Source organism: Salmo salar, unplaced genomic scaffold (genome assembly GCF_905237065.1).
Source record: "Salmo salar unplaced genomic scaffold, Ssal_v3.1, whole genome shotgun sequence".
Taxonomy (NCBI): Eukaryota; Metazoa; Chordata; class Actinopteri; order Salmoniformes; family Salmonidae; genus Salmo; species Salmo salar.
In genome coordinates, this window is record NW_025549121.1 from 10,454 (window position 1) to 38,433 (window position 27,980).

General features: G+C 45.0%; 1 protein-coding gene across 1 annotated transcript; it reads left to right on the forward strand.

The window, feature by feature from the left end:
* The first annotated feature begins 349 nt into the window (after positions 1–349).
* LOC106593091 (grainyhead-like protein 2 homolog) lies at positions 350–19,387 on the forward strand. Its single transcript, XM_045713041.1, has 8 exons — positions 350–770; positions 1,856–1,913; positions 3,462–3,595; positions 4,297–4,334; positions 14,787–14,881; positions 15,896–15,981; positions 17,783–17,841; positions 18,171–19,387. The coding sequence occupies exons 1-8, from the start codon at positions 555–557 to the stop codon at positions 18,283–18,285; spliced, it is 801 nt and encodes a 266-aa protein (XP_045568997.1). The 5' UTR covers positions 350–554; the 3' UTR covers positions 18,286–19,387.
* Positions 19,388–27,980: the final 8,593 nt, after the last annotated feature.

Consider the following 27,980-nt stretch of genomic DNA (forward strand, 5'->3'; position numbering starts at 1 on the left):
GAGAACTCTGGAGAAGGGATACAACTCACCTACTGTTCGTGTGGAGGTATGTGCGTAAGCGGGGAGTGAGTAATAAAATGAATGTCTTTGTGTAATGTCGTCTTCCCTGTGGCTCAGTTGGTAGAGCATGGTGTTTGCAACGCCAGGGTTGTGGGTTCGATTCCAACAGGGGGCCAGTACAACAACAAAAAATGCATGAAATGAAATGTATGCATTCACTACTGTAAGTCGCTCTGGATAAGAGCGTCTGCTAAATGACTAAAATGTAATGGACTTCAGAACGTTCTCGTGAATAAACTGTACAGAACCTTTTGCAGAAAGCTGAGTCTTTGACTAATTATTATTAAACCTAGAGTCTTACAAACCTTTGGGCGATTAGTCGAAGCTTATCGATTTGTTAATTATTATCATTAGGATACAACATTATTCTGACAACGTTGTTATCGCAGAAACAGATTTAAACCGTACGAATTCCCCGGAAGTTTTCTTCATGATGTTTATTTGTATTATTATTTTCACGACAGTCTGTTTTCATAACCGTGGGTTGTACGGTAATGGTGCTAGCCCTATTTCATATAGATGTAACCTGTACTCTCTCTTCTCTCGACCAGGTATTCATCACAGTGAACTGTCTGAGTACAGACTTCTCCTGCCAGAAGGGGGTGAAAGGCATGCCTCTGAGGATCCAGATAGACACTTACAGCTATAACCATCGCTGCAACACACCCACACACAGAGCCTTCTCTGAGATCAAGGTCTTCTGTGACAAGGCGAGTCTCTCTCTCTTTGACCTTTAACCCTAAACCCCTCCACGGAAGGCTCTCTAAAACTATTTGGTTTTTAAATATACTGTATCAAAATAAAAAAATGTGTGAATTGGCAAATTTTTCTGTCCTGCTAAGAATTCAAAATGTAACGAGTACTTTTAGGTGTCAGGGAAAATGTATGGAGTAAAAAGTACATTATTTTCTTTAAGAATGTAGGGAAGTAAAATTAAAAGTTGTCAAAAATACAGGTGGGCTGGACTGGGGAAATGGGATGTAGGGTGGGCTGGACTGGGGGTGGGCTGGGAGATGGGAGGTGGGCTGGACTGGTGGTGGGCTGTGGGAGATGGGAGGGTGGACTGGGGAGATGGGAGGTGGACTGGGGGTTGGCTGGACTGGGGGTGGGCTGGGGAGATGGGAGGTGGACTGGGGTTGGCTGGACTGGGGGTGGACTGGGGAGATGGGAGGTGGGGTGGGCTGGGGAGGTGGGCTGGACTGGAGGTGGACTGGGGAGATGGGAGGTGGGGTGGACTGGTGGTGGGCTGGGGAGATGGGAGGTGGGGTGGACTGGTATTAATCATCCCATCCATTCCATGTTTCCATCTCTCCTCCTAATCCCTGGTATTAATCATCCCATCCATTCCATCTCTCCTCCCAATCCCTGGTGTTAATCATCCCATCCATTCCATGTTACCATCTCTCCTCCTAATCCCTGGTATTAATCATCCCATCCATTCCATGTTTCCATCTCTCCTCCTAATCCCTGGTGTTAATCATCCCATCCATTCCATGTTTCCATCTCTCCTCCTAATCCCTGGTATTAATCATCCCGTCCATTACATGTTTCCATCTCTCCTCCTAATCCCTGGTATTAATCATCCCATCCATTCCATGTTTCCATCTCTCCTCCTAATCCCTGGTATTAATCATCCCTTCCATTCCAGGTTTCCATCTCTCCTCCTAATCCCTGGTGTTAATCATCCCATCCATTCCATCTCTCCTCCTAATCCCTGGTATTAATCATCCCATCCATTCCAGGTTTCCATCTCTCCTCCTAATCCCTGGTATTAATCATCCCGTCCATTCCACAGGGAGCAGAAAGGAAAATCCGTGGCGAGGAGAGGAAGCAGATCCGGATGAAGCCCAAAGGTCAGATAAGTAGTTTCCATGGAGATAATGGTAAAGAACATACCGGTTGCTATTAACCTCCTGAAGTTCTCCTGCGGTAACGAGAGTTCCTGTCTGGATTCAACAGGAAGCTATGATTAGGGGTTCAGTGTCACGTCCTGACCAGTATAAGGGGTTATTTGTTATTGTAGTTTGGTCAGGACGTGGCAGGGGGTGTTTGTTTAGAATGTTTCGGGGTTTGTCGGGCTATGTTCTATGTTAGTTTATTTCTATGTTAGTTCTAGTATGTCTATTTCTATGTGGTGTTTTATTGGGTTGGACCTTCAATTGGAAGCAGCTGCTCCTCGTTGCCTCTAATTGAAGGTCCTATTTAAGAGGGGTGTTTTTTTTCTATGGGATTTTGTGGGTAGTTATTCCTCGTTTAGTGTTTGTTGCTGTCACGGTTGTCGTAAGGAGAGGACCAAAATGCAGCAGGGAAGTGTACACTCATCTTCTTTATTACGGACAAAGAAGGAAAAACCAAAATAAACACGTATACAAAAAAACACAAACGAACTAGACAGTCTTGTCAGGCAACACACAGCAAAAAACAAGAAACAATCTCCCACCAACACTAAACCAAACACATACCCATATATAGGACTCCCAATCAGAGGCAACGAGAAAACAACTGCCTCCAATTGAGAGTCCAACCCCCAATTTACTAGACATAGATATACAACTAACCAGAAAGAACATAGAAATACTAACACAGAACATAACCCGGAACTAACTAAACCACTACCCCGAACCACATAAACAAAATACCCTCTGCCACGTCCTGACCAAACTACCATAACAAATAATCCCTAATACTGGTCAGGACGTGGCAGTTGCACCTGACAGGACTGTTTCGTTTTTGGTCTAATCCATACGACAACCGGGACATTCAGACTGGTGCAGGCAGGGAAGGTGGATGATGGTTGCATGGATCTGAATCAACCGGGACATTCAGACTGGTGCAGGCAGGGAAGGTGGATGATGGTTGCATGGATCTGAATCAACTGGACGTCAGACTTCAGTTTATGATTTGTTTTTCCTACTCACCTGTGTACCTGTGTAACTAACGATCGTCTGAAAGAGGGGACCAAGATGCAGCGTGGTTAGTGCTCATCATGAAATGTATTTACTGAGAACGCTTTTAGCCAAAATTACAAAACGACCAACAGTTCCGTCAGGTGCAAAACACTAAACAGAAATAACTACCCACAAAAACCCGAAGGAAAACAGGCTGCCTAAGTATGGCTCCCAATCAGCGACAACGATGTACAGCTGTCCCTGATTGAGAGCCATACCAGGCCAAAACAAAGAAATACGAAAAACATAGAAAAAAAAAAGGACATAGAATGCCCACCCAAATCACACCCTGACCAAACCTAAATAGAGACATTAAAAAAGGCTCTCTCAGGTCAGGGCGTGACAACCTACGCACCTGTGTACCTGTGACAGTAGGTGTGCCGATGGTTTGTTGTTGTTCTATGTAGACTAACCGCGAGTAACCTTGCATGTTGTTTCTCTCCCGTGTTCCAGGGACGGCTGGGAGCCTGGCAGCGTTGGACAGGAAGTCAGATACAATGTTTTTCAAGTCCCTCTCTGACCTGGACACCCAGCCTGTCCTGTTCATCCCAGACGTCAACTTCGGGCACCTGCAGAGGACTGGACAGGTGAGAGACACTTTTGGAGACAACGGTTAAACCAGCCACCGTGACACACAGACAAATGCATGAGTCAATAATGACCAGAATGATCCAGAATATCTCTATCATTTGGTAATGAAAGTGATTATCTTAGATACAATCTTACAGCGTGATTCATCTGTCTGTCTGTGTTGTCCACCTCTAGGTCTTTGCCCTGTGATCCATCTGTCTGTCTGTGTTGTCCACCCCTAGGTCTCTTTGCCTTGTGATTCATCTGTCTGTCTGTGTTGTCCACCCCTAGGTCTTTGGCTTGTGATTCATCTGTCTGTCTGTGTTGTCCACCCCTAGGTCTTTGCCTTGTGATTCATCTGTCTGTCTGTGTTGTCCACCCCTAGGTCTTTGCCTTGTGATTCATCTGTCTGTCTGTGTTGTCCACCCCTAGGTCTTTGCCTTGTGATTCATCTGTCTGTCTGTGTTGTCCACCCCTAGGTCTCTTTGCCTTGTGATTCATCTGTCTGTCTGTGTTGTCCACCCCTAGGTCTTTGCCTTGTGATTCATCTGTCTGTCTGTGTTGTCCACCTCTAGGTCTCTTTGCCTTGTGATTCATCTGTCTGTCTGTGTTGTCCACCCCTAGGTCTTTGCCTTGTGATTCATCTGTCTGTCTGTGTTGTCCACCCCTAGGTCTTTGCCTTGTGATTCATCTGTCTGTCTGTGTTGTCCACCCCTAGGTCTTTGCCTTCAACACAGAGGAGATGGAGAGGGAAGGGTAAGTGTAGCTGTATAGTTCTAATAGAGAGGGAAGGGTAAGTGTAGCTGTATAGATGGAGAGGGAAGGGTAAGTGTAGCTGTATAGATGGAGAGGGAAGGGTAAGTGTAGCTGTATAGATGGAGAGGGAAGGGTAAGTGTAGCTGTATAGATGGAGAGGGAAGGGTAAGTGTAGCTGTATAGATGGAAGGGAAGGGTAAGTGTAGCTGTATAGATGGAGAGGGAAGGGTAAGTGTAGCTGTATAGATGGAGAGGGAAGGGTAAGTGTAGCTGTATAGATGGAGAGGGAAGGGTAAGTGTAGCTGTATAGATGGGGAGGGAAGGGTAAGTGTAGCTGTATAGATGGAGAGGGAAGGGTAAGTGTAGCTGTATAGATGGAGAGGGAAGGGTAAGTGTAGCTGTATAGATGGAGAGGGAAGGGTAAGTGTAGCTGTATAGATGGGAAGGGTAAGTGTAGCTGTATAGATGGAGAGGGAAGGGTAAGTGTAGCTGTATAGATGGAGAGGGAAGGGTAAGTGTAGCTGTATAGATGGAGAGGGAAGGGTAAGTGTAGCTGTATAGATGGAGAGGGAAGGGTAAGTGTAGCTGTATAGATGGAGAGGGAAGGGTAAGTGTAGCTGTATAGATGGAGAGGGAAGGGTAAGTGTAGCTGTATAGATGGGGAGGGAAGGGTAAGTGTAGCTGTATAGATGGGGAGGGAAGGGTAAGTGTAGCTGTATAGTTCTAATAGAGAGGGAAGGGTAAGTGTAGCTGTATAGATGGTGGAGGGAAGGGTAAGTGTAGCTGTATAGATGGGGAGGGAAGGGTAAGTGTAGCTGTATAGATGGAGAGGGAAGGGTAAGTGTAGCTGTATAGATGGGGAGGGAAGGGTAAGTGTAGCTGTATAGATGGAGAGGGAAGGGTAAGTGTAGCTGTATAGATGGGGAGGGAAGGGTAAGTGTAGCTGTATAGATGGAGAGGGAAGGGTAAGTGTAGCTGTATAGATGGGGAGGGTAAGTGTAGCTGTATAGATGGGAAGGGTAAGTGTAGCTGTATAGATGGAGAGGGAAGGGTAAGTGTAGCTGTATAGATGGACAGGGAAGGGTAAGTGTAGCTGTATAGATGGAGAGGGAAGGGTAAGTGTAGCTGTATAGTTCTAATAGAGAGGGAAGGGTAAGTGTAGCTGTATAGATGGAGAGGGAAGGGTAAGTGTAGCTGTATAGATGGAGAGGGAAGGGTAAGTGTAGCTGTATAGATGGAGAGGGAAGGGTAAGTGTAGCTGTATAGATGGAGAGGGAAGGGTAAGTGTAGCTGTATAGTTCTAATAGAGGGAAGGGTAAGTGTAGCTGTATAGATGGGGAGGGAAGGGTAAGTGTAGCTGTATAGATGGAGAGGGAAGGGTAAGTGTAGCTGTATAGATGGAGAGGGAAGGGTAAGTGTAGCTGTATAGATGGAGAGGGAAGGGTAAGTGTAGCTGTATAGATGGAGAGGGAAGGGTAAGTGTAGCTGTATAGAATAGAGGGAAGGGTAAGTGTAGCTGTATAGATGGGGAGGGAAGGGTAAGTGTAGCTGTATAGATGGAGAGGGAAGGGTAAGTGTAGCTGTATAGATGGAGAGGGAAGGGTAAGTGTAGCTGTATAGATGGGGAGGGAAGGGTAAGTGTAGCTGTATAGATGGAGAGGGAAGGGTAAGTGTAGCTGTATAGATGGAGAGGGAAGGGTAAGTGTAGCTGTATAGATAGAGAGGGAAGGGTAAGTGTAGCTGTATAGATGGGGAGGGAAGGGTAAGTGTAGCTGTATAGATGGTGGAGGGAAGGGTAAGTGTAGCTGTATAGATGGAGAGAGAAGGGTAAGTGTAGCTGTATAGATGGAGAGGGAAGGGTAAGTGTAGCTGTATAGATGGAGAGGGAAGGGTAAGTGTAGCTGTATAGATGGAGAGGGAAGGGTAAGTGTAGCTGTATAGATGGGAAGGGTAAGTGTAGCTGTATAGATGGGGAGGGAAGGGTAAGTGTAGCTGTATAGATGGAGAGGGAAGGGTAAGTGTAGCTGTATAGATGGAGAGGGAAGGGTAAGTGTAGCTGTTTAAATGGAGAGGGAAGGGTAAGTGTAGCTGTATAGATGGAGAGGGAAGGGTAAGTGTAGCTGTATAGATGGTGGAGGGAAGGGTAAGTGTAGCTGTATAGATGGAGAGGGAAGGGTAAGTGTAGCTGTATAGATGGAGAGGGAAGGGTAAGTGTAGCTGTATAGATGGAGAGGGAAGGGTAAGTGTAGCTGTATAGATGGGGAGGGAAGGGTAAGTGTAGCTGTATAGATGGAGAGGGAAGGGTAAGTGTAGCTGTATAGATGGAGAGGGAAGGGTAAGTGTAGCTGTTTAGATGGAGAGGGAAGGGTAAGTGTAGCTGTATAGATGGAGAGGGAAGGGTAAGTGTAGCTGTATAGATGGAGAGGGAAGGGTAAGTGTAGCTGTATAGATGGAGAGGGAAGGGTAAGTGTAGCTGTATAGATGGTGGAGGGAAGGGTAAGTGTAGCTGTATAGATGGAGAGGGAAGGGTAAGTGTAGCTGTATAGATGGAGAGGGAAGGGTAAGTGTAGCTGTATAGATGGAGAGGGAAGGGTAAGTGTAGCTGTATAGATGGAGAGGGAAGGGTAAGTGTAGCTGTATAGATGGAGAGGGAAGGGTAAGTGTAGCTGTATAGATGGAGAGGGAAGGGTAAGTGTAGCTGTATAGATGGAGAGGGAAGGGTAAGTGTAGCTGTATAGATGGAGAGGGAAGGGTAAGTGTAGCTGTATAGATGGGAGAGGGTAAGTGTAGCTGTATAGATGGAGAGGGAAGGGTAAGTGTAGCTGTATAGATGGAGAGGGAAGGGTAAGTGTAGCTGTTTAGATGGAGAGGGAAGGGTAAGTGTAGCTGTATAGATGGAGAGGGAAGGGTAAGTGTAGCTGTATAGATGGAGAGAGAAGGGTAAGTGTAGCTGTATAGATGGAGAGGGAAGGGTAAGTGTAGCTGTATAGATGGAGAGGGAAGGGTAAGTGTAGCTGTATAGATGGGGAGGGAAGGGTAAGTGTAGCTGTATAGATGGGGAGGGAAGGGTAAGTGTAGCTGTATAGATGGAGAGGGAAGGGTAAGTGTAGCTGTATAGATGGAGAGGGAAGGGTAAGTGTAGCTGTATAGATGGAGAGGGAAGGGTAAGTGTAGCTGTATAGATGGGGAGGGAAGGGTAAGTGTAGCTGTATAGTTCTAATAGAGAGGGAAGGGTAAGTGTAGCTGTATAGATGGAGAGGGAAGGGTAAGTGTAGCTGTATAGTTCTAATAGAGGGAAGGGTAAGTGTAGCTGTATAGATGGAGAGGGAAGGGTAAGTGTAGCTGTATAGATGGAGAGGGAAGGGTAAGTGTAGCTGTATAGATGGGGAGGGAAGGGTAAGTGTAGCTGTATAGATGGAGAGGGAAGGGTAAGTGTAGCTGTATAGATGGGGAGGGAAGGGTAAGTGTAGCTGTATAGATGGAGAGGGAAGGGTAAGTGTAGCTGTATAGATGGAGAGGGAAGGGTAAGTGTAGCTGTATAGATGGAGAGGGAAGGGTAAGTGTAGCTGTATAGATGGGGAGGGAAGGGTAAGTGTAGCTGTATAGATGGGGAGGGAAGGGTAAGTGTAGCTGTATAGATGGGGAGGGAAGGGTAAGTGTAGCTGTATAGATGGGGAGAGAAGGGTAAGTGTAGCTGTATAGATGGAGAGGGAAGGGTAAGTGTAGCTGTATAGATGGAGAGGGAAGGGTAAGTGTAGCTGTATAGATGGGGAGGGAAGGGTAAGTGTAGCTGTATAGATGGAGAGGGAAGGGTAAGTGTAGCTGTATAGATGGAGAGGGAAGGGTAAGTGGATAGATGGGGAGGGAAGGGTAAGTGCAGGTGAATTCAACTTCACCCTTACGAAAAAAGGTTGCAGTTACAGTGCAGTTCAACTGTAGAACACTGCAAATACTGCGTCCAGAATACCACAGTTTACTGCAGTTACTGCGTCCAGAATACCAGTCTACTGCAATTACTGCGTCCAGAATACCACAGTTTACTGCAGTTACTGCGTCCAGAATACCACAGTCTACTGCAGTTACTGCGTCCAGAATACCACAGTCTACTGCAGTTACTACGTCCAGAATACCAGTCTACTGCAGTTACTGCATCCAGAATACCACAGTCTACTGCAATTACTGCGTCCAGAATACCACAGTCTACTGCAGTTACTGCATCCAGAATACCACAGTCTACTGCAATTACTGCGTCCAGAATACCACAGTCTACTGCAATTACTGCGTCCAGAATACCACAGTTTACTGCAGTTACTGCGCCCAGAATACCACAGTCGACTGCAGTTACTGCGTCCAGAATACCACAGTTTACTGCAGTTACTGCGTCCAGAATACCAGTCTACTGCAGTTACTGCATCCAGAATACCACAGTCTACTGCAGTTACTGCGTCCAGAATACCACAGTCTACTGCAGTTACTGCGTCCAGAATACCACAGTTTTACTGCAGTTACTGCATCCAGAATACCACAGTCTACTGCAGTTACTGCGCCCTGAATACCACAGTCGACTGCAGTTACTGCGTCCAGAATACCACAGTCTACTGCAGTTACTGCGTCCAGAATACCACAGTTTTACTGCAGTTACTGCATCCAGAATACCACAGTCTACTGCAGTTACTGCGCCTGAATACCACAGTCGACTGCAGTTACTGCGTCCAGAATACCACAGTCTACTGCAGTTACTGCGTCCAGAATACCACAGTCTACTGCAGTTACTGCGTCCAGAATACCACAGTCTACTGCAGTTACTGCGTCCAGAATACCAGTCTACTGCAGTTACTGCGTCCAGAATACCATGGTCTACTGCAGTTACTGCGTCCAGAATACCACAGTTTACTGCAGTTACTGCGTCCAGAATACCACAGTCTACTGCAGTTACTGCGTCCAGAATACCACAGTTTTACTGCAGTTACTGCATCCAGAATACCACAGTCTACTGCAGTTACTGCGCCCAGAATACCACAGTCGACTGCAGTTACTGCGTCCAGAATACCACAGTCTACTACAGTTACTGCGTCCAGAATACCACATTCTACTGCAGTTACTGCGTCCAGAATACCAGTCTACTGCAGTTACTGCGTCCAGAATACCACAGTCTACTGCAGTTACTGCGTCCAGAATACCACAGTCTACTGCAGTTACTGCGTCCAGAATACCACAGTCTACTGCAATTACTGCGTCCAGAATACCAGTCTACTGCAGTTACTGCGTCCAGAACACCACAGTCTACTGCAGTTACTGCGTCCAGAATACCAGTCTACTGCAGTTACTGCGTCCAGAATACCACAGTCTACTGCAGTTACTGCGTCCAGAACACCACAGTCTACTGCAGTTACTGCGTCCAGAATACCAGTCTACTGCAGTTACTGCGTCCAGAATACCACAGTCTACTGCAGTTACTGCGTCCAGAACACCACAGTCTACTGCAGTTACTGCGTCCAGAATACCAGTCTACTGTAGTTACTGCTTCCAGAATACCATGGTCTACTGCAGTTACTGCGTCCAGAATACCAGTCTACTGCAGTTACTGCGTCCAGAATACCATGGTCTACTGCAGTTACTGCGTCCAGAATACCACAGTCGACTGCAGTTACTGCGCCCAGAATACCACAGTCTACTGCAGTTACTGCGTCCAGAATACCACAGTTTTACTGCAGTTACTGCATCCAGAATACCACAGTTTACTGCAGTTACTGCGTCCAGAATACCACAGTCTACTGCAGTTACTGCGTCCAGAATACCAGTCTACTGCAGTTACTGCGTCCAGAATACCATGGTCTACTGCAGTTACTGCGTCCAGAATACCACAGTCTACTGCAGTTACTGCGTCCAGAATACCACAGTCTACTGCAGTTACTGCGTCCAGAATACCACAGTCTACTGCAGTTACTGCGTCCAGAATACCACAGTCTACTGCAGTTACTGCGTCCAGAATACCACAGTCTACTGCAGTTACTGCGTCCAGAATACCACAGTTTTACTGCAGTTACTGCGTCCAGAATACCACAGTCTACTGCAGTTACTGCGTCCAGAATACCACAGTTTTACTGCAGTTACTGCGTCCAGAATACCACAGTCTACTGCAGTTACTGCGTCCAGAATACCACAGTCTACTGCAGTTACTGCGCCCAGAATACCACAGTAATACACCATACAGTAAGACTGGCTACTCTACTATAATACACCATACAGTAAGGCTGGCTACTCTACTGTAATACACCATACAGTAAGACTGGCTACTCTACTGTAATACACCATACAGTAAGACTGGCTACTCTACTGTAATACACCATACAGTAAGGCTGGCTACTCTACTGTAATACACCATACAGTAAGACTGGCTACTCTACTATAATACACCATACAGTAAGACTGGCTACTCTACTGTAATACACCATACAGTTAGACTGGCTACTATAATACACCATACAGTAAGACTGGCTACTCTACTGTAATACACCATACAGTAAGGCTGGCTACTATAATACACCATACAGTAAGACTGGCTACTCTACTGTAATACACCATACAGTAAGACTGGCTACTCTACTGTAATACACCATGCAGACTGGCTACTCTACTGTAATACACCATACAGTAAGGCTGGCTACTCTACTGTAATACACCATACAGTAAGGCTGGCTACTCTACTGTAATACACCATACAGTAAGACTGGCTACTCTATTGTAATACACCATACAGTAAGGCAGGCTACTCTACTGTAATACACCATACAGTAAGGCTGGCTACTCTACTGTAATACACCATACAGTAAGACTGGCTACTCTACTGTAATACACCATACAGTAAGGCTGGCTACTCTACTGTAATACACCATACAGTAAGGCTGGCTACTCTACTGTAATACACCATACAGTAAGACTGGCTACTCTACTATAAGGCTGGCTACTCTACTGTAATACACCATACAGTAAGACTGGCTACTCTACTGTAATACACCATACAGTAAGACTGGCTACTCTACTGTAATACACCATACAGTAAGACTTGCTACTCTACTGTAATACACCATACAGTAAGACTTGCTACTCTACTGTAATACACCATACAGTAAGGCTGACTACTCTACTGTAATACACCATACAGTAAGACTTGCTACTCTACTGTAATACACCATACAGTAAGGCTGGCTACTCTACTGTAATACACCATACAGTAAGACTTGCTACTCTACTATAATACACCATACAGTAAGACTGGCTACTCTACTGTAATACACCATACAGTAAGACTGGCTACTCTACTGTAAACACACAGTCCAGTTCATAGTGAATGATGGCAGGCCCTACTGCCTGTAAACACACAGTCCAGTTCATAGTGAATGATGACAGGTCCTACTGCCTGTAAACACAGTCCAGTTCATAGTGAATGATGGCAGGTCCTACTGCCTGTAAACACAGTCCAGTTCATAGTGAATGATGGCAGGTCCTACTGCCTGTAAACACACAGTCCAGTTCATAGTGAATGATGGCAGGTCCTACTGCCTGTAAACACACAGTCCAGTTCATAGTGAATGATGGCAGGTCCTACTGCCTGTAAACACACAGTCCAGTTCATAGTGAATGATGGCAGGTCCTACTGCCTGTAAACACAGTCCAGTTCATAGTGAATGATGGCAGGTCCTACTGCCTGTAAACACAGTCCAGTTCATAGTGAATTATGACAGGCCCTACTGCCTGTAAACACACAGTCCAGTTCATAGTGAATTATGACAGGCCCTACTGCCTGTAAACACACAGTCCAGTTCATAGTGAATGATGGCAGGTCCTACTGCCTGTAAACACACAGTCCAGTTCATAGTGAATGATGGCAGGTCCTACTGCCTGTAAACACACAGTCCAGTTCATAGTGAATGATAACAGGTCCTACTGCCTGTAAACACAGTCCAGTTCATAGTGAATGATGACAGGTCCTACTGTAAACACACAGTCCAGTTCATAGTGAATGATGGCAGGTCCTACTGTAAACACACAGTCCAGTTCATAGTGAATGATGGCAGGTCCTACTGCCTGTAAACACACAGTCCAGTTCATAGTGAATGATGGCAGGTCCTACTGCCTGTAAACACACAGTCCAGTTCATAGTGAATGATGGCAGGTCCTACTGCCTGTAAACACACAGTCCAGTTCATAGTGAATGATGGCAGGTCCTACTGCCTGTAAACACACAGTCCAGTTCATAGTGAATGATGACAGGTCCTACTGCCTGTAAACACACAGTCCAGTTCATAGTGAATGATGGCAGGTCCTACTGTAAACACACAGTCCAGTTCATAGTGAATGATGGCAGGTCCTACTGCCTGTAAACACACAGTCCAGTTCATAGTGAATGATGACAGGTCCTACTGCCTGTAAACACAGTCCAGTTCATAGTGAATTATGACAGGCCCTACTGCCTGTAAACACACAGTCCAGTTCATAGTGAATGATGGCAGGTCCTACTGCCTGTAAACACACAGTCCAGTTCATAGTGAATGATGACAGGCTTGTGTGGCATATGGCTAATTTGCATATAGACCTACTGTAGCTCTGATTGGCTATGAACCACCGGTCTGCAGTAGACTCCGGTCCTGGACGAGACAGATATTTTTATTAAGGTTTATTTACTGCAGTGTCTTAATTGTCCAAACGCACGACCACTTTCTCACTCTACATTCACAAAACCTTACTCTACGTCATTCCCAAACACTCTATGAATTTATGAAAAGGTTAAAATGACCATATCTAAGTGCTCGCTTGACAGAAAATATTAAAAACAGGTGTCGTAGTCTTCCTGGGGTTGTACACGAACACATTTTAATAAGATTTCATGTAGGAGAGAAGGTTGAAGAGAGGGTAGGAGAGAGGGTAGGAGAGAGGAGGGTTGGAGAGAGGGTAGGAGAGAGGGTAGGAGAGAAGGTAGGAGAGAAGGGTAGGAGAGGGGAGGGTAGGAGAGGGTAGGAGAGAGGAGGGTAGGAGAGAGGAGGGTAGGAGAGAGGAGGGTAGGAGAGAGGGTAGGAGAGAGGAGGGTAGGAGAGAGGAGGGTAGGAGAGAGGAGGGTAGGAGAGAGGAGGGTAGGAGAGAGGAGGGTAGGGGAGAGGGTAGGAGAGAGGAGGAGGGTAGGAGAGAGGGTAGGAGAGAGGAGGGTAGGAGAGAGGGTAGGAGAGAGGAGGGTAGGAGAGGGTAGGAGAGAGGAGGGTAGGAGAGAGGGCAGGAGAGAGGAGGGTTGGAGAGAGGGTAGAAGAGAGGAGGGTAGGGGGGGGTAGGAGAGAGGAGGGTAGGAGAGAGGGTTGGAGAGAGGGTAGAAGAGAGGAGGGTAGGAGAGAGGGGTAGGAGAGAGGGTAGAAGAGAGGAGGGTAGGGGAGAGGAGGGTAGGAGAGGGGAGGATAGGAGAGAGGAGGGTTGGAGAGAGGAGGGTAGGAGAGAGGGTAGAAGAGAGGAGGGTAGGGGAGAGGGTAGGAGAGAGGAGGGTAGGAGAGAGGGTAGGAGAGAGGGCAGGAGAGAGGGTTGGAGAGAGGGTAGGAGAGAGGAGGGTAGGAGAGAGGGCAGGAGAGAGGGTATGAGAGAGGGTAGGAGAGAGGAGGGTAGGAGAGGGTAGGAGAGAGGGCAGAAGAGAGGGTAGGAGAGAGGGTTGGAGAGAGGGTAGGAGAGAGGGTTGGAGAGAGGGTAGGAGAGAGGGTAGTAGAGAGGGTAGTAGAGAGGGTAGGAGAGAGGGTAGGAGAGAAGGTAGGAGAGAAGGGTAGGAGAGGGGAGGGTAGGAGAGGGTAGGAGAGAGGAGGGTAGGAGAGAGGGTAGGAGAGAAGGGTAGTAGTGAGGAGGGTTGGAGAGAAGTGTAGCAGAGAGGGTAGCAGAGAAGGTAGGAGAGAGGGTAGGAGAGAGGGTTGGAGAGGGTAGGAGAAAGGAGAGTATGAGAGAAGGGTAGGAGAGGGGGTAGGAGAGAGGGGTAGGAGAGAGGGGTTGGAGAGAGGGTAGGAGAGAGGGTTGGATAGAGAGGGTAGAAGAGAGGGTCGGAGAGAGGGCAGGAGAGAGGGCAGGAGAGAGGGTAGAGAGAGGGTTGGATAGAGAGGGTAGGAAGAATATCAAATCCACACATTCCAGTGGCTGCTTCGATAAGCTGCCGTGTGTTTCCATGGAGACGTAATGGCCACGTTTCCATGGTGACATAATGGCCACGTTCTGATGTAGGTCTCTATTTAAAACAGCGTGTAATGAAATCCTCCTCAATGCTGTGACTATTTCTCACTAGTTGGTCTGCATTTACAGCGTTTAAAGGACTGATGAGGAGTTAGAGCTGCTGGATTTGGCTGCTGTTTAAAACCCTTAAATGGGATCCTATTATCCTATCCTATCCTGTTGGCTGTTCGTTCCCACTGTTGATGTCTTCCTGTGTTTCAGGGGCGTCGCGATGAAGAGGGTGGCACGGCCTGATGAGGAGCACGTCTGTTCGCCTCCTCCTGCCAAACACTTCAAACCAGAAACCCGGAAGAGAGGTGGGTGGTTGTCATAACGACAGTCACGTCTCCCTGTCTACAGGGAACATCAGTCACGTCTCCCTGTCTACAGGGAACATCAGTCACGTCTCCTCTCTGCAGGGAACATCAGTCACGTCTCCTCTCTACAGGGAACATCAGTCACGTCTCCCTGTCTACAGGGAACATCAGTCACGTCTCCTCTCTACAGGGAACATCAGTCACGTCTCCTCTCTACAGGGAACATCAGTCACGTCTCCTCTCTACAGGGAACATCAGTCACGTCTCCTCTCTACAGGGAACATCAGTCACGTCTCCTCTCTACAGGGAACATCAGTCACGTCTCCTCTCTACAGGGAACATCAGTCACGTCTCCTCTCTACAGGGAACATCAGTCACGTCTCCCTGTCTACAGGGAACATCAGTCACGTCTCCTCTCTACAGGGAACATCAGTCACGTCTCCTCTCTGCAGGGAACATCAGTCACGTCTCCTCTCTGCAGGGAACATCAGTCACGTCTCCTCTCTGCAGGGAACATCAGTCACGTCTCCTCTCTACAGGGAACATCAGTCACGTCTCCTCTCTACAGGGAACATCAGTCACGTCTCCTCTCTGCAGGGAACATCAGTCACGTCTCCTCTCTACAGGGAACATCAGTCACGTCTCCTCTCTGCAGGGAACATCAGTCACGTCTCCTCTCTACAGGAGAGGATCAGTCACGTCTCCTCTCTACAGGGGACATCAGTCACGTCTCCTCTCTACAGGGAACATCAGTCACGTCTCCTCTCTACAGGGAACATCAGTCACGTCTCCTCTCTACAGGGAACATCAGTCACGTCTCCTCTCTACAGGGAACATCAGTCACGTCTCCTCTCTACAGGGAACATCAGTCACGTCTCCTGTAATAAAGAAAATGTCCATGTTTGTTTCAAGCCTACTCAAATGACATCTGAATTGGTTTTCTGTAAATCAACAAACTAACTGTGTCAAGCCTTATTGACCATAATACGTCCTCTCTATTCCCCGTGTCTACAGTCCTGCTGTATGTGAGGAAGGAATCAGATGAGGTGTTTGATGCTCTGATGTTGAAGTCTCCCACTCTGATGGCCTTGCTGGAAGCAGTAAGTACAACTAAAAAATATAATCGCAACACGCAACAATAGTAAACATATTTCCGAGTTACAGTTCATATCAGGAAATCAGTCAATTGAAATTAATTAATTAGGCCGTAATCTATGGATTTCACATGACTGGGATTACAGGATATGAATCTGTTGGTCAGAGATACCTTAATAATGAGGTAGGGGGCGTGGATCAGAAAACCGGTCAGTATCTGGTGTGACCACCATTCGCCTCATGCGGCGCGACACATCTCCTTCGCATAGAGTTGATCAGGCTGTTGATTGGGGCCTGAGGAATGTTTTTATTGTTCATTTTTCTCCCATATGTCCTGGTATCCAATTGGTAGTTACAGTCTTGTCCCATCGCTGCAACTCCAGTACGGACTCGGGAGAGGCGAAGGTCGAGAGCAGTGCGTCCTCCGAAAACACGACCCAACCAAGCCGCACTGCTTCTTGACACAACGCTGCCCGCTTAACCCGGAAGCCGGCCGCACCAATGTGTCGGAGGAAACACCGTACACCTGGTGATGGTGTCAGCGTGCACTGCGCCCGGCCCGCCACAGGAGTCGCTAGAGCGCGGTGGGACAAGAACATCCCTGCCGGACAAACCCGCCCCTAACCCGGACGACGCCGGGCAAATTGTGCGCCGCCCCATGGGTCTCCCGGTCACGGCCGGCTGCGACAGAGCCTGGACTCGAACCAGGATCTGTAGTGGCACAGCCTTAGACCACTGCGCCACCCGGGAGATGTGGTCTATGGAATGTCGTCCCACTCCTCTTCAATGGCTGTGCGAAGTTGCTGGATATTGGCGGGAACTGGAACATCCAGAGCATCCCAAACATGCTCAATGGGTGACATGTCTGGTGACTATGCAGGCCATGGAAGAACTGGGACATTTTCAGCTTCCAGGAATTGTGTACAGATCCTTGTGACATGGGGGCCGTGCATTATCATGCTGAAGTGTGGGGTGATGGTGGTGGATGAACGGCACGACAACGGGGCCTCAGGATCTCATCACGGTATCTCTGCGTATTCAAATTGCCATCGGATAAAATGCAGTTGATTTCGTTGTCCGTAGCTTACGCCTGGTCCATACCATAACCCCACCTCCACCATGGGGCCCATACCATAACTCCACCGCCACCATGGGGCCCATACCATATACACCTCCACCATGGGGCCCATACCATAACTCCACCGCCACCACTCTGTTCACAATGTTGACATCAGCAAACCGCTCGTCCACACGACGCCATACACGTGGTCTGCGGTTTGTGAGGCCAGTTGGACGTACTGCCAAATTCTCTAAAACGACATTGGAGGCGGCTTATGGTAGAGAAATGTACATTAAATTATCTGGCAACACGTCTGGTGGACATTCCTGCAGTCGGCATGCCAATCGCACGCTCCCTCAACACTTGACACACCTGTGACGTGTTGTGTGCACATTTTACAAACTGCACATTTTAGAGCCTCCAGCACAAGGTGCACCTGTGTAATGATCATGCTGTTTAATCAGCTTCTTAATATGCCACACCTGTCAGGTGGATGGATTATCTTGGCAAAGGAGAAACACTCACTAACAGGGATGTAAACAAATTTGTGCACAAAATTTGAGAGAAATGATCTTTTTTGTGCGTATGGGACATTTCTGGGATCTTTTATTTCAGCTCATGAAACATGAGACCAACACTTTACATGTTGTGTTTATATTTCTGTTCAGTGTTGATACACTGGAAACCAGGATAACTGTAATAAAACCGGCCACGTATCGTGACATCCTCTGTAACTGTTTTCACAGATCTCAGAGAAGTATGGAGTACCCCGCGAGAATACCAAGATCTACCAGAACAACAGAGGGTGAGTCATTCCAGAACAACAGAGGGCGAGTCGTTCCAGAACAACAGAGGGTGAGTCATTCCAGAACAACAGAGGGTGAGTCATTCCAGAACAACCGAGGGTGAGTCATTCCAGAACAACAGAGGGTGAGTCGTTCCAGAACAACAGAGGGTGAGTCGTTCCAGAACAACAGAGGGTGAGTCATTCCAGAACAACAGAGGGTGAGTCGTTCCAGAACAACAGAGGGTGAGTCATTCCAGAACAACAGAGGGTGAGTCATTCCAGAACAACAGAGGGCGAGTCATTCCTCTATGCTTGTACAGATGTTTTTTAAATGTAATTTTTTTCAGGATCCTGGTGAACATGAATGACAGTATCATAGACCACTATTCCAACGAGGACACCTTCACCCTGTCCATCGCGAGGTCAGCGGACTGCTTCCGGGTCACGCTGGCAGAGATCTGACCCTTCGCGAGGGAGTAGGGGCCTCATCTCAAACCACACTGGACGGCACCCACACCTCAGAGCCAATGCTGGACGCCAAGGCTCCCGCTCCAGACGGTGGATGGGATACCTGCGTTGTTCAGTAGTTAATCGGCTCAACCCCCCCCCAATAGCTCCCCCTGCTGGTGGAGACTGGGACTCCAGTGGGACATTAGGGGCTCTGATCTGCCTCTCTCTCTCTCTCCAGCATGGTTCCATTAGCTTCCTCCCAGTTAGTGCCTTCTGAACGTAATCCTCACCCCCAACCTCCCATCTCGCCTGGGCTCCTGACATCTCTGTGACTGAGAGGAAATGACATCTCTGTGACTGAGAGGAAATTACATCTCTGTGACTGAGAGGAAATGACATCTCTTGTGACTGAGAGGAAATGACATCTCTGTGACTGAGAGGAAATGACATCTCTGTGACTGAGAGGAAATGACATCTCTTGTGACTGAGAGGAAATGACATCTCTTGTGACTGAGAGGAAATGACATCTCTGTGACCGAGAGGAAATTACATCTCTGTGACCGAGAGGAAATGACATCTCTGTGACTGAGAGGAAATTACATCTCTGTGACTGAGAGGAAATTACATCTCTTGTGACTGAGAGGAAATGACATCTCTGTGACTGAGAGGAAATGACATCTCTGTGACCGAGAGGAAATGACATCTCTGTGACCGAGAGGAAATGACATCTCTGTGACCGAGAGGAAATGACATCTCTGTGACCGAGAGGAAATGACATCTCTTGTGACTGAGAGGAAATGACATCTCTTGTGACTGAGAGGAAATGACATCTCTTGTGACTGAGAGGAAATGACATCTCTTGTGACTGAGAGGAAATGACATCTCTGTGACTGAGAGGAAATGACATCTCTTGTGACTGAGAGGAAGTAACGCCGAACAAAACGCAGAGTCCCAAATGGTACAGAGCCCATTAAAGCTGAGGCTTCAAAGCCCTGCTGCTTTTAAAGTCCAGTCAACAACTGTTCTCGTAGAAGCACTCAACAAGACTGATTCATATTGTTTTATAGGAGATTTTATTGGATATTTTATCAACGATACAAAAACATACAGATACAAACGACCGACGTAGTGACCTCTTATCCCCCACCCCTATATCCCTCCTCCCCAGACCCACCCCTATATCCCTCCTCCCCACCCCTATATCCCTCCTCCCCACCCCTATATCCCTCCTCCCCACCCCTATATCCCTCCTCCCCACCCCTATATCCCTCCTCCCCACCCCTATATCACTCCTCCCCACCCCTATATCACTCCTCCCCAGACCCACTATCCCCCACCCCTATATCCCTCCTCCCCACCCCTATATCCCTCCTCCCCACCCCTATATCCCTCCTCCCCAGACCCACCCCTATATCCCTCCTCCCCACCCCTATATCCCTCCTCCCCACCCCTATATCTCTCCTCCCCACCCCTATATCCCTCCTCCCCAGACCCACCCCTATATCCCTCCTCCCCAGACCCACTATCCCCCACCCCTATATCACTCCTCCCCAGACCCACTATCCCCCACCCCTATATCCCTCCTCCCCACCCCTATATCCCTCCTCCCCACCCCTATATCACTCCTCCCCAGACCCACTATCCTCCACCCCTATATCCCTCCTCCCCAGACCCACTATCCCCCACCCCTATATCTCTCCTCCCCACCCCTATATCCCTCCTCCCCAGACCCACTATCCTCCACCCCTATATCACTCCTCCCAAGACCCACTATCCCCCACCCCTATATCTCTCCTCCCCACCCCTATATCCCTCCTCCCCAGACCCACTATCCCCCACCCCTATATCCCTCCTCCCCACCCCTATATAACTCCTCCCCACCCCTATATCCCTCCTCCCCACCCCTATATCCCTCCTCCCCACCTCTATATCCCTCCTCCCCACCCCTATATCCCTCCTCCCCAGACCCACTATCCCCCACCCCTATATCCCTCCTCCCCACCCCTATATCCCTCCTCCCCACCCCTATATCCCTCCTCCCCAGACCCACTATCCCCCCACCCCTATATCCCTCCTCCCCACCCCTATATAACTCCTCCCCACCCCTATATCCCTCCTCCCCACCTCTATATCCCTCCTCCCCACCCCTATATCCCTCCTCCCCAGACCCACTATCCCCCACCCCTATATCCCTCCTCCCCACCCCTATATAACTCCTCCCCACCCCTATATCCCTCCTCCCCACCCCTATATCCCTCCTCCCCAGACCCACTATCCCCCACCCCTATATCCCTCCTCCCCACCCCTATATCCCTCCTCCCCACCCCTATATCCCTCCTCCCCACCCCTATATCCCTCCTCCCCAGACCCACTATCCCCCACCCTATATCCCTCCTCCCCACCCCTATATCCCTCCTCCCCAGACCCACTATCCCTCCTCCCCTATATCCCTCCTCCCCACCCCTATATCCCTCCTCCCCACCCCTATATCCCTCCTCCCCACCCCTATATCCCTCCTCCCCACCCCTATATCCCTCCTCCCCAGACCAATCCCCCACCCCTATATCCCTCCTCCCCACCCCTATATCCCTCCTCCCCACCCCTATATCCCTCCTCCCCAGACCCACTATCCCCCACCCTTCTCTCCAGCTCCTGTATCATTTTTCACCACATGGCCTCAAACGGCACCATTTTGTTTCTCTCCATCACCCACAAACTTTACACGTTTTGAAATCATTTGCCCTTTCTGTTGCCTGAACAGCAGAAGTTGATTTACATTTTTTAGGTAAACATTTTTTTTTAAGATAATTGATGAGAAAAGTATTGTCCAACCCATCGGGATTTCTCACTGCATCCTCATATGCCATGTCTTGATATATGCAGACAGACGAATTTAAAGTAAATTGACAATTGTAACACTTCTGGCAGCCATCTTTCCATCTCCGCCCGTAACTTTTGGACTTTATAACATTTCCCGAGAAGACATGGATTATTGAGTCATTGGTAGTTTTACTCTTCAGACACGACTCTGTCGTTGTTCTGTACAATTTGTGAATTTTGTCTCTTGTATAAAACATTTTAAACATTAAATTTATACTGGATTAAGCGTACGTTCTCATGAACTGTAATCTCTTCAGTTATGTTCCATCATTCCCTCCGTCTTGTGCCGACATCAGTTCTTCTTAAAGCTCGTTTCCAGTAGTTTATATTTCTATCTAAAAGAGATAGTCAGTTGGATAGGATCTCTGTAAGTTTTTGTATAGCTGACCTATATATGAATATCATTTTCTCTTCTCAAATAGGATTCCCTTCAAGATGGCTCTCATGTCCACAATATTTAAACATTGAAATTCTCTGATGTAAAACGTTTAAGTTGGATGTACAGTATTTGAAAATATCTACATTGGTCAGTCCAAAATGGCTTTTTTTTTTTTACTGCAGTCATGGAAATAAATGTATTTCTTATTATCAAGTCATTTATGGTTTCTATGCCTTTAGTCTCCCCATGTGGACCCATTTATCAGTGGATTGTGAAAAGCTATCCAAGGATTGTTCCAGAAGGTTGTGTTTTTCTAGGGAGGGATATTGGTTCTTCTAGAATACGTTTCATTTTCTTCCATATTGTTATTAACAGTGTTCCATATTGTTATAGTGTTCCATATTGTTACAGTGTTCTATAGTGTTCCATATTGTTACAGTGTTCCATATTGTTACAGTGTTCTATAGTGTTCCATATTGTTATAGTGTTCCATATTGTTACAGTGTTCTATAGTGTTCCATATTGTTACAGTGTTCCATATTGTTAAAGTGTTCCATATTGTTACAGTGTTCCATATTGTTACAGTGTTCCATATTGTTACAGTGTTCCATATTGTTAGTGTTCCATATTGTTACAGTGTTCCATATTGTTAGTGTTCCATATTGTTAGGGTTCCATATTGTTTTAGTGTTCTATAGTGTTCCATATTGTTACAGTGTTCCATATTTTTAGTGTTCTATAGTGTTCCATATTGTTAGTGTTCCATATTGTTATAGTGTTCCATATTGTTACAGTGTTCTATAGTGTTCCATATTGTTATAGTGTTCTATAGTGTTCCATATTGTTACAGTGTTCCATATTGTTACAGTGTTCCATATTGTTAGTGTTCCATATTGTTAACAGTGTTCTATAGTGTTCCATATTGTTAGTGTTCCATATTGTTTTAGTGTTCTATAGTGTTCCATATTGTTAGTGTTCCATATTGTTACAGTGTTCTATAGTGTTCCATATTGTTACAGTGTTCCATATTGTTAGTGTTCTATAGTGTTCCATATTGTTACAGTGTTCCATATTGTTAGTGTTCCATATTGTTAGTGTTCTATAGTGTTCCATATTGTTACAGTGTTCCATATTGTTACAGTGTTCCATATCGTTTTAGTGTTCTATAGTGTTCCATATTGTTATAGTGTTCTATAGTGTTACATATTGTTTTAGTGTTCTATAGTGTTCCATATTGTTACCGTTTTCCATATTGTTATAGTGTTCTATAGTGTTCCATATTGTTAGTGTTCCATATTGTTACAGTGTTCCATATTGTTTTAGTGTTCCATATTGTTACCGTGTTCCATATTGTTACAGTGTTCCATATTGTTAGTGTTCTATAGTGTTCCATATTGTTACAGTGTTCCATATTGTTACAGTGTTCCATATTGTTTTAGTGTTCTATAGTGTTCCATATTGTTACAGTGTTCCATATTGTTACAGTGTTCCATATTGTTTAAGTGTTCTATAGTGTTACATATTGTTACAGTGTTCCATATTGTTAGTGTTCTATAGTGTTCCATATTGTTACAGTGTTCCATATTGTTAGTGTTCTATAGTGTTCCATATTGTTACAGTGTTCCATATTGTTACAGTGTTCCATATCGTTTTAGTGTTCTATAGTGTTCCATATTGTTACAGTGTTCTATAGTGTTCCATATCGTTTTAGTGTTCTATAGTGTTCCATTTTGTTAGTGTTCCATATTGTTATAGTGTTCTATAGTGTTCCATATTGTTACAGTGTTCCATATTGTTTAAGTGTTCTATAGTGTTACATATTGTTACAGTGTTACATATTGTTAGTGTTCTATAGTGTTCCATATTGTTACAGTGTTCCATATTGTTAGTGTTCTATAGTGTTCCATATTGTTACAGTGTTCCATATTGTTACAGTGTTCCATATCGTTTTAGTGTTCTAAAGTGTTCCATATTGTTACAGTGTTCTATAGTGTTCCATATCGTTTTAGTGTTCTATAGTGTTCCATTTTGTTAGTGTTCCATATTGTTATAGTGTTCTATAGTGTTCCATATTGTTACAGTGTTCTATAGTGTTCTATAGTGTTCCATATTGTTGATGTTCTCAGCTTCATCCTGTGAAAACAGACGCGTATAAATATTCTGGGGATGAGCATGTTCTTCAGTATTTACCCGTTGTTCCTCTTTAGTGGATTTAACTTTAAAGAAGTGTTTCACGATGGTGCAGTTTGAAAACAGCCAATCAGAGTTTGATGTATTTTTACACCAGGATGTTGAACTAAACAGACCCAGTTTGCCAGGTCTTTTCTGATTGGATAACCGCTCTCCTTTATTTACTGAGAATGACAACAGATACAAAAAAAAACCCTCCCCAGTGAAATCCTCATTTTGTTGTCCAGGCTTTTCAAACATTTCTTTAGGATCAAACAGGAAATTGTCCACAACCAGTGAGGAGATAATCAAACACAGCGATGTTTCTAACTCTGATGACTGTCCTGGTTTGATGCATATTTATTAAATTAAATCATATCTCTTCCTCTTGTGTATAATCGCCTCATCGCACCGTGAAGACTGTTTACGCCGTCTGGGGATAATGACCAGATCAACAGCAATCTGAGCATTTGGGAACTTCACAGAATCTATTGGAACAAACCATTTCCTGTGTTCAAAACCGAATTTGCTTCATTTATTTTGGGAGCAAGTGGGTTGGTGTGTCTTACCAACGGGAATGGACTAGTCTTCTCCAGTTCAGTAGTTAGATATGATATTATCTGATGTGGACTAGTCTTCTCCAGTTCAGTAGTTAGATATGATATTAGCTGATGTGGACTAGTCTTCTCCAGTTCAGTAGTTAGATATGATATTAGCTGATGTGGACTAGTCTACTCCAGTTCAGTAGTTAGATATGATATTAGCTGATGTGGACTAGTCTTCTCCAGTTCAGTAGTTAGATATGATATTAGCTGATGTGGACTAGTCTTCTCCAGTTCAGTAGTTAGATATGATATTAGCTGATGTGGACTAGTCTTCTCCAGTTCAGATGTTAGATATGATATTAGCTGATGTGGACTAGTCTTCTCCAGTTCAGTAGTTAGATATGATATTAGCTGATGTGGACTAGTCTTCTCCAGTTCAGTAGTTAGATATGATATTATCTGATGTGGACTAGTCTTCTCCAGTTCAGTAGTTAGATATGATATTAGCTGATGTGGACTAGTCTTCGATAGTTCAGTAGTTAGATATGATATTAGCTGATGTGGACTAGTCTTCTCCAGTTCAGTAGTTAGATATGATATTAGCTGATGTGGACTAGTCTTCTATAGTTCAGTAGTTAGATATGATATTATCTGATGTGGACTAGTCTTCTCCAGTTCAGTAGTTAGATATGATATTATCTGATGTGGACTAGTCTTCTCCAGTTCAGTAGTTAGATATGATATTAGCTGATGTGGACTAGTCTTCTCCAGTTCAGTAGTTAGATATGATATTAGCTGATGTGGACTAGTCTTCTCCAGTTCAGTAGTTAGATATGATATTAGCTGATGTGGACTAGTCTTCTCCAGTTCAGTAGTTAGATATGATATTATTTGATGCGGACTAGTCTTCTCCAGTTCAGTAGTTAGATATGATATTATCTGATGCGGACTAGTCTTCTCCAGTTCAGTAGTTAGATATATTAGCTGATGTGGACTAGTCTTCTATAGTTCAGTAGTTAGATATGATATTAGCTGATGTGGACTAGTCTTCTCCAGTTCAGTAGTTAGATATGATATTAGCTGATGTGGACTAGTCTTCTCCAGTTCAGTAGTTAGATATGATATTAGCTGATGTGGACTAGTCTTCTCCAGTTCAGATGTTAGATATGATATTAGCTGATGTGGACTAGTCTACTCCAGTTCAGTAGTTAGATATGATATTATCTGATGTGGACTAGTCTTCTCCAGTTCAGTAGTTAGATATGATATTATCTGATGTGGACTAGTCTTCTCCAGTTCAGTAGTTAGATATGATATTAGCTGATGTGGACTAGTCTTCTCCAGTTCAGTAGTTAGATATGATATTAGCTGATGTGGACTAGTCTTCTCCAGTTCAGTAGTTAGATATATTAGCTGATGTGGACTAGTCTTCTCCAGTTCAGTAGGTAGATATGATATTATCTGATGTGGACTAGTCTTCTCCAGTTCAGTAGTTAGATATGATATTAGCTGATGTGGAGTAGTCTTCGATAGTTCAGTAGTTAGATATGATATTAGCTGATGTGGACTAGTCTTCTCCAGTTCAGTAGTTAGATATGATATTAGCTGATGTGGACTAGTCTTCTATAGTTCAGTAGTTAGATATGATATTAGCTGATGTGGACTAGTCTTCTCCAGTTCAGTAGTTAGATATGATATTAGCTGATGTGGACTAGTCTTCTCCAGTTCAGTAGTTAGATATGATATTATCTGATGTGGACTAGTCTTCTCCAGTTCAGTAGTTAGATATGATATTATCTGATGTGGACTAGTCTTCTCCAGTTCAGTAGTTAGATATGATATTAGCTGATGTGGACTAGTCTTCTCCAGTTCAGTAGTTAGATATATTAGCTGATGTGGACTAGTCTTCTCCAGTTCAGTAGTTAGATATGATATTATTTGATGCGGACTAGTCTTCTCCAGTTCAGTAGTTAGATATGATATTATCTGATGCGGACTAGTCTTCTCCAGTTCAGTAGTTAGATATGATATTATCTGATGTGGACTAGTCTTCTCCAGTTCAGTAGTTAGATATGATATTATCTGATGTGGACTAGTCTTCTCCAGTTCAGTAGTTAGATATGATATTATCTGATGTGGACTAGTCTTCTCCAGTTCAGTAGTTAGATATGATATTATCTGATGTGGACTAGTCTTCTCCAGTTCAGTAGTTAGATATGATATTATCTGATGTGGACTAGTCTTCTCCAGTTCAGTAGTTAGATATGATATTATCTGATGTGGACTAGTCTTCTCCAGTTCAGTAGTTAGATATGATATTATCTGATGTGGACTAGTCTTCTCCAGTTCAGTAGTTAGATATGATATCTGATGTGGACTAGTCTTCTCCAGTTCAGTAGTTAGATATGATATTATCTGATGTGGACTAGTCTTCTCCAGTTCAGTAGTTAGATATGATATTATCTGATGTGGACTAGTCTTCTCCAGTTCAGTAGTTAGATATGATATTATCTGATGTGGACTAGTCTTCTCCAGTTCAGTAGTTAGATATGATATTATCTGATGTGGACTAGTCTTCTCCAGTTCAGTAGTTAGATATGATATTATCTGATGTGCCTAGTCTTCTCCAGTTCAGTAGTTAGATATGATATTATCTGATGTGGACTAGTCTTCTCCAGTTCAGTAGTTAGATCTGATATTATCTGATGTGGACTAGTCTTCTCCAGTTCAGTAGTTAGATATGATATTAGCTGATGTGGACTAGTCTTCTCCAGTTCAGTAGTTAGATATGATATTATCTGATGTGGACTAGTCTTCTCCAGTTCAGTAGTTAGATATGATATTATCTGATGTGGACTAGTCTTCTCCAGTTCAGTAGTTAGATATGATATCTGATGTGGACTAGTCTTCTCCAGTTCAGTAGTTAGATATTATATTAGCTGATGTGGACTAGTCTTCTCCAGTTCAGTAGTTAGATATGATATTATCTGATGTGGCCTAGTCTTCTCCAGTTCAGTAGTTAGATATGATATTATCTGATGTGGACTAGTCTTCTCCAGTTCAGTAGTTAGATATGATATTATCTGATGTGCCTAGTCTTCTCCAGTTCAGTAGTTAGATATGATATTATCTGATGTGGACTAGTCTTCTCCAGTTCAGTAGTTAGATCTGATATTATCTGATGTGGACTAGTCTTCTCCAGTTCAGTAGTTAGATATGATATTATCTGATGTGGACTAGTCTTCTCCAGTTCAGTAGTTAGATATGATATTATCTGATGTGGACTAGTCTTCTCCAGTTCAGTAGTTAGATATGATATTATCTGATGTGGACTAGTCTTCTCCAGTTCAGTAGTTAGATATGATATTATCTGATGTGGACTAGTCTTCTCCAGTTCAGTAGTTAGATATGATATTATCTGATGTGGACTAGTCTTCTCCAGTTCAGTAGTTAGATATGATATTAGCTGATGTGGACTAGTCTTCTCCAGTTCAGTAGTTAGATATGATATTATCTGATGTGGACTAGTCTTCTCCAGTTCAGTAGTTAGATATGATATTATCTGATGTGGACTAGTCTTCTCCAGTTCAGTAGTTAGATATGATATTATCTGATGTGGCCTAGTCTTCTCCAGTTCAGTAGATAGATATGATATTATCTGATGTGGCCTAGTCTTCTCCAGATCAGTAGTTAGATATGATATTATCTGATGTGGACTAGTCTTCTCCAGTTCAG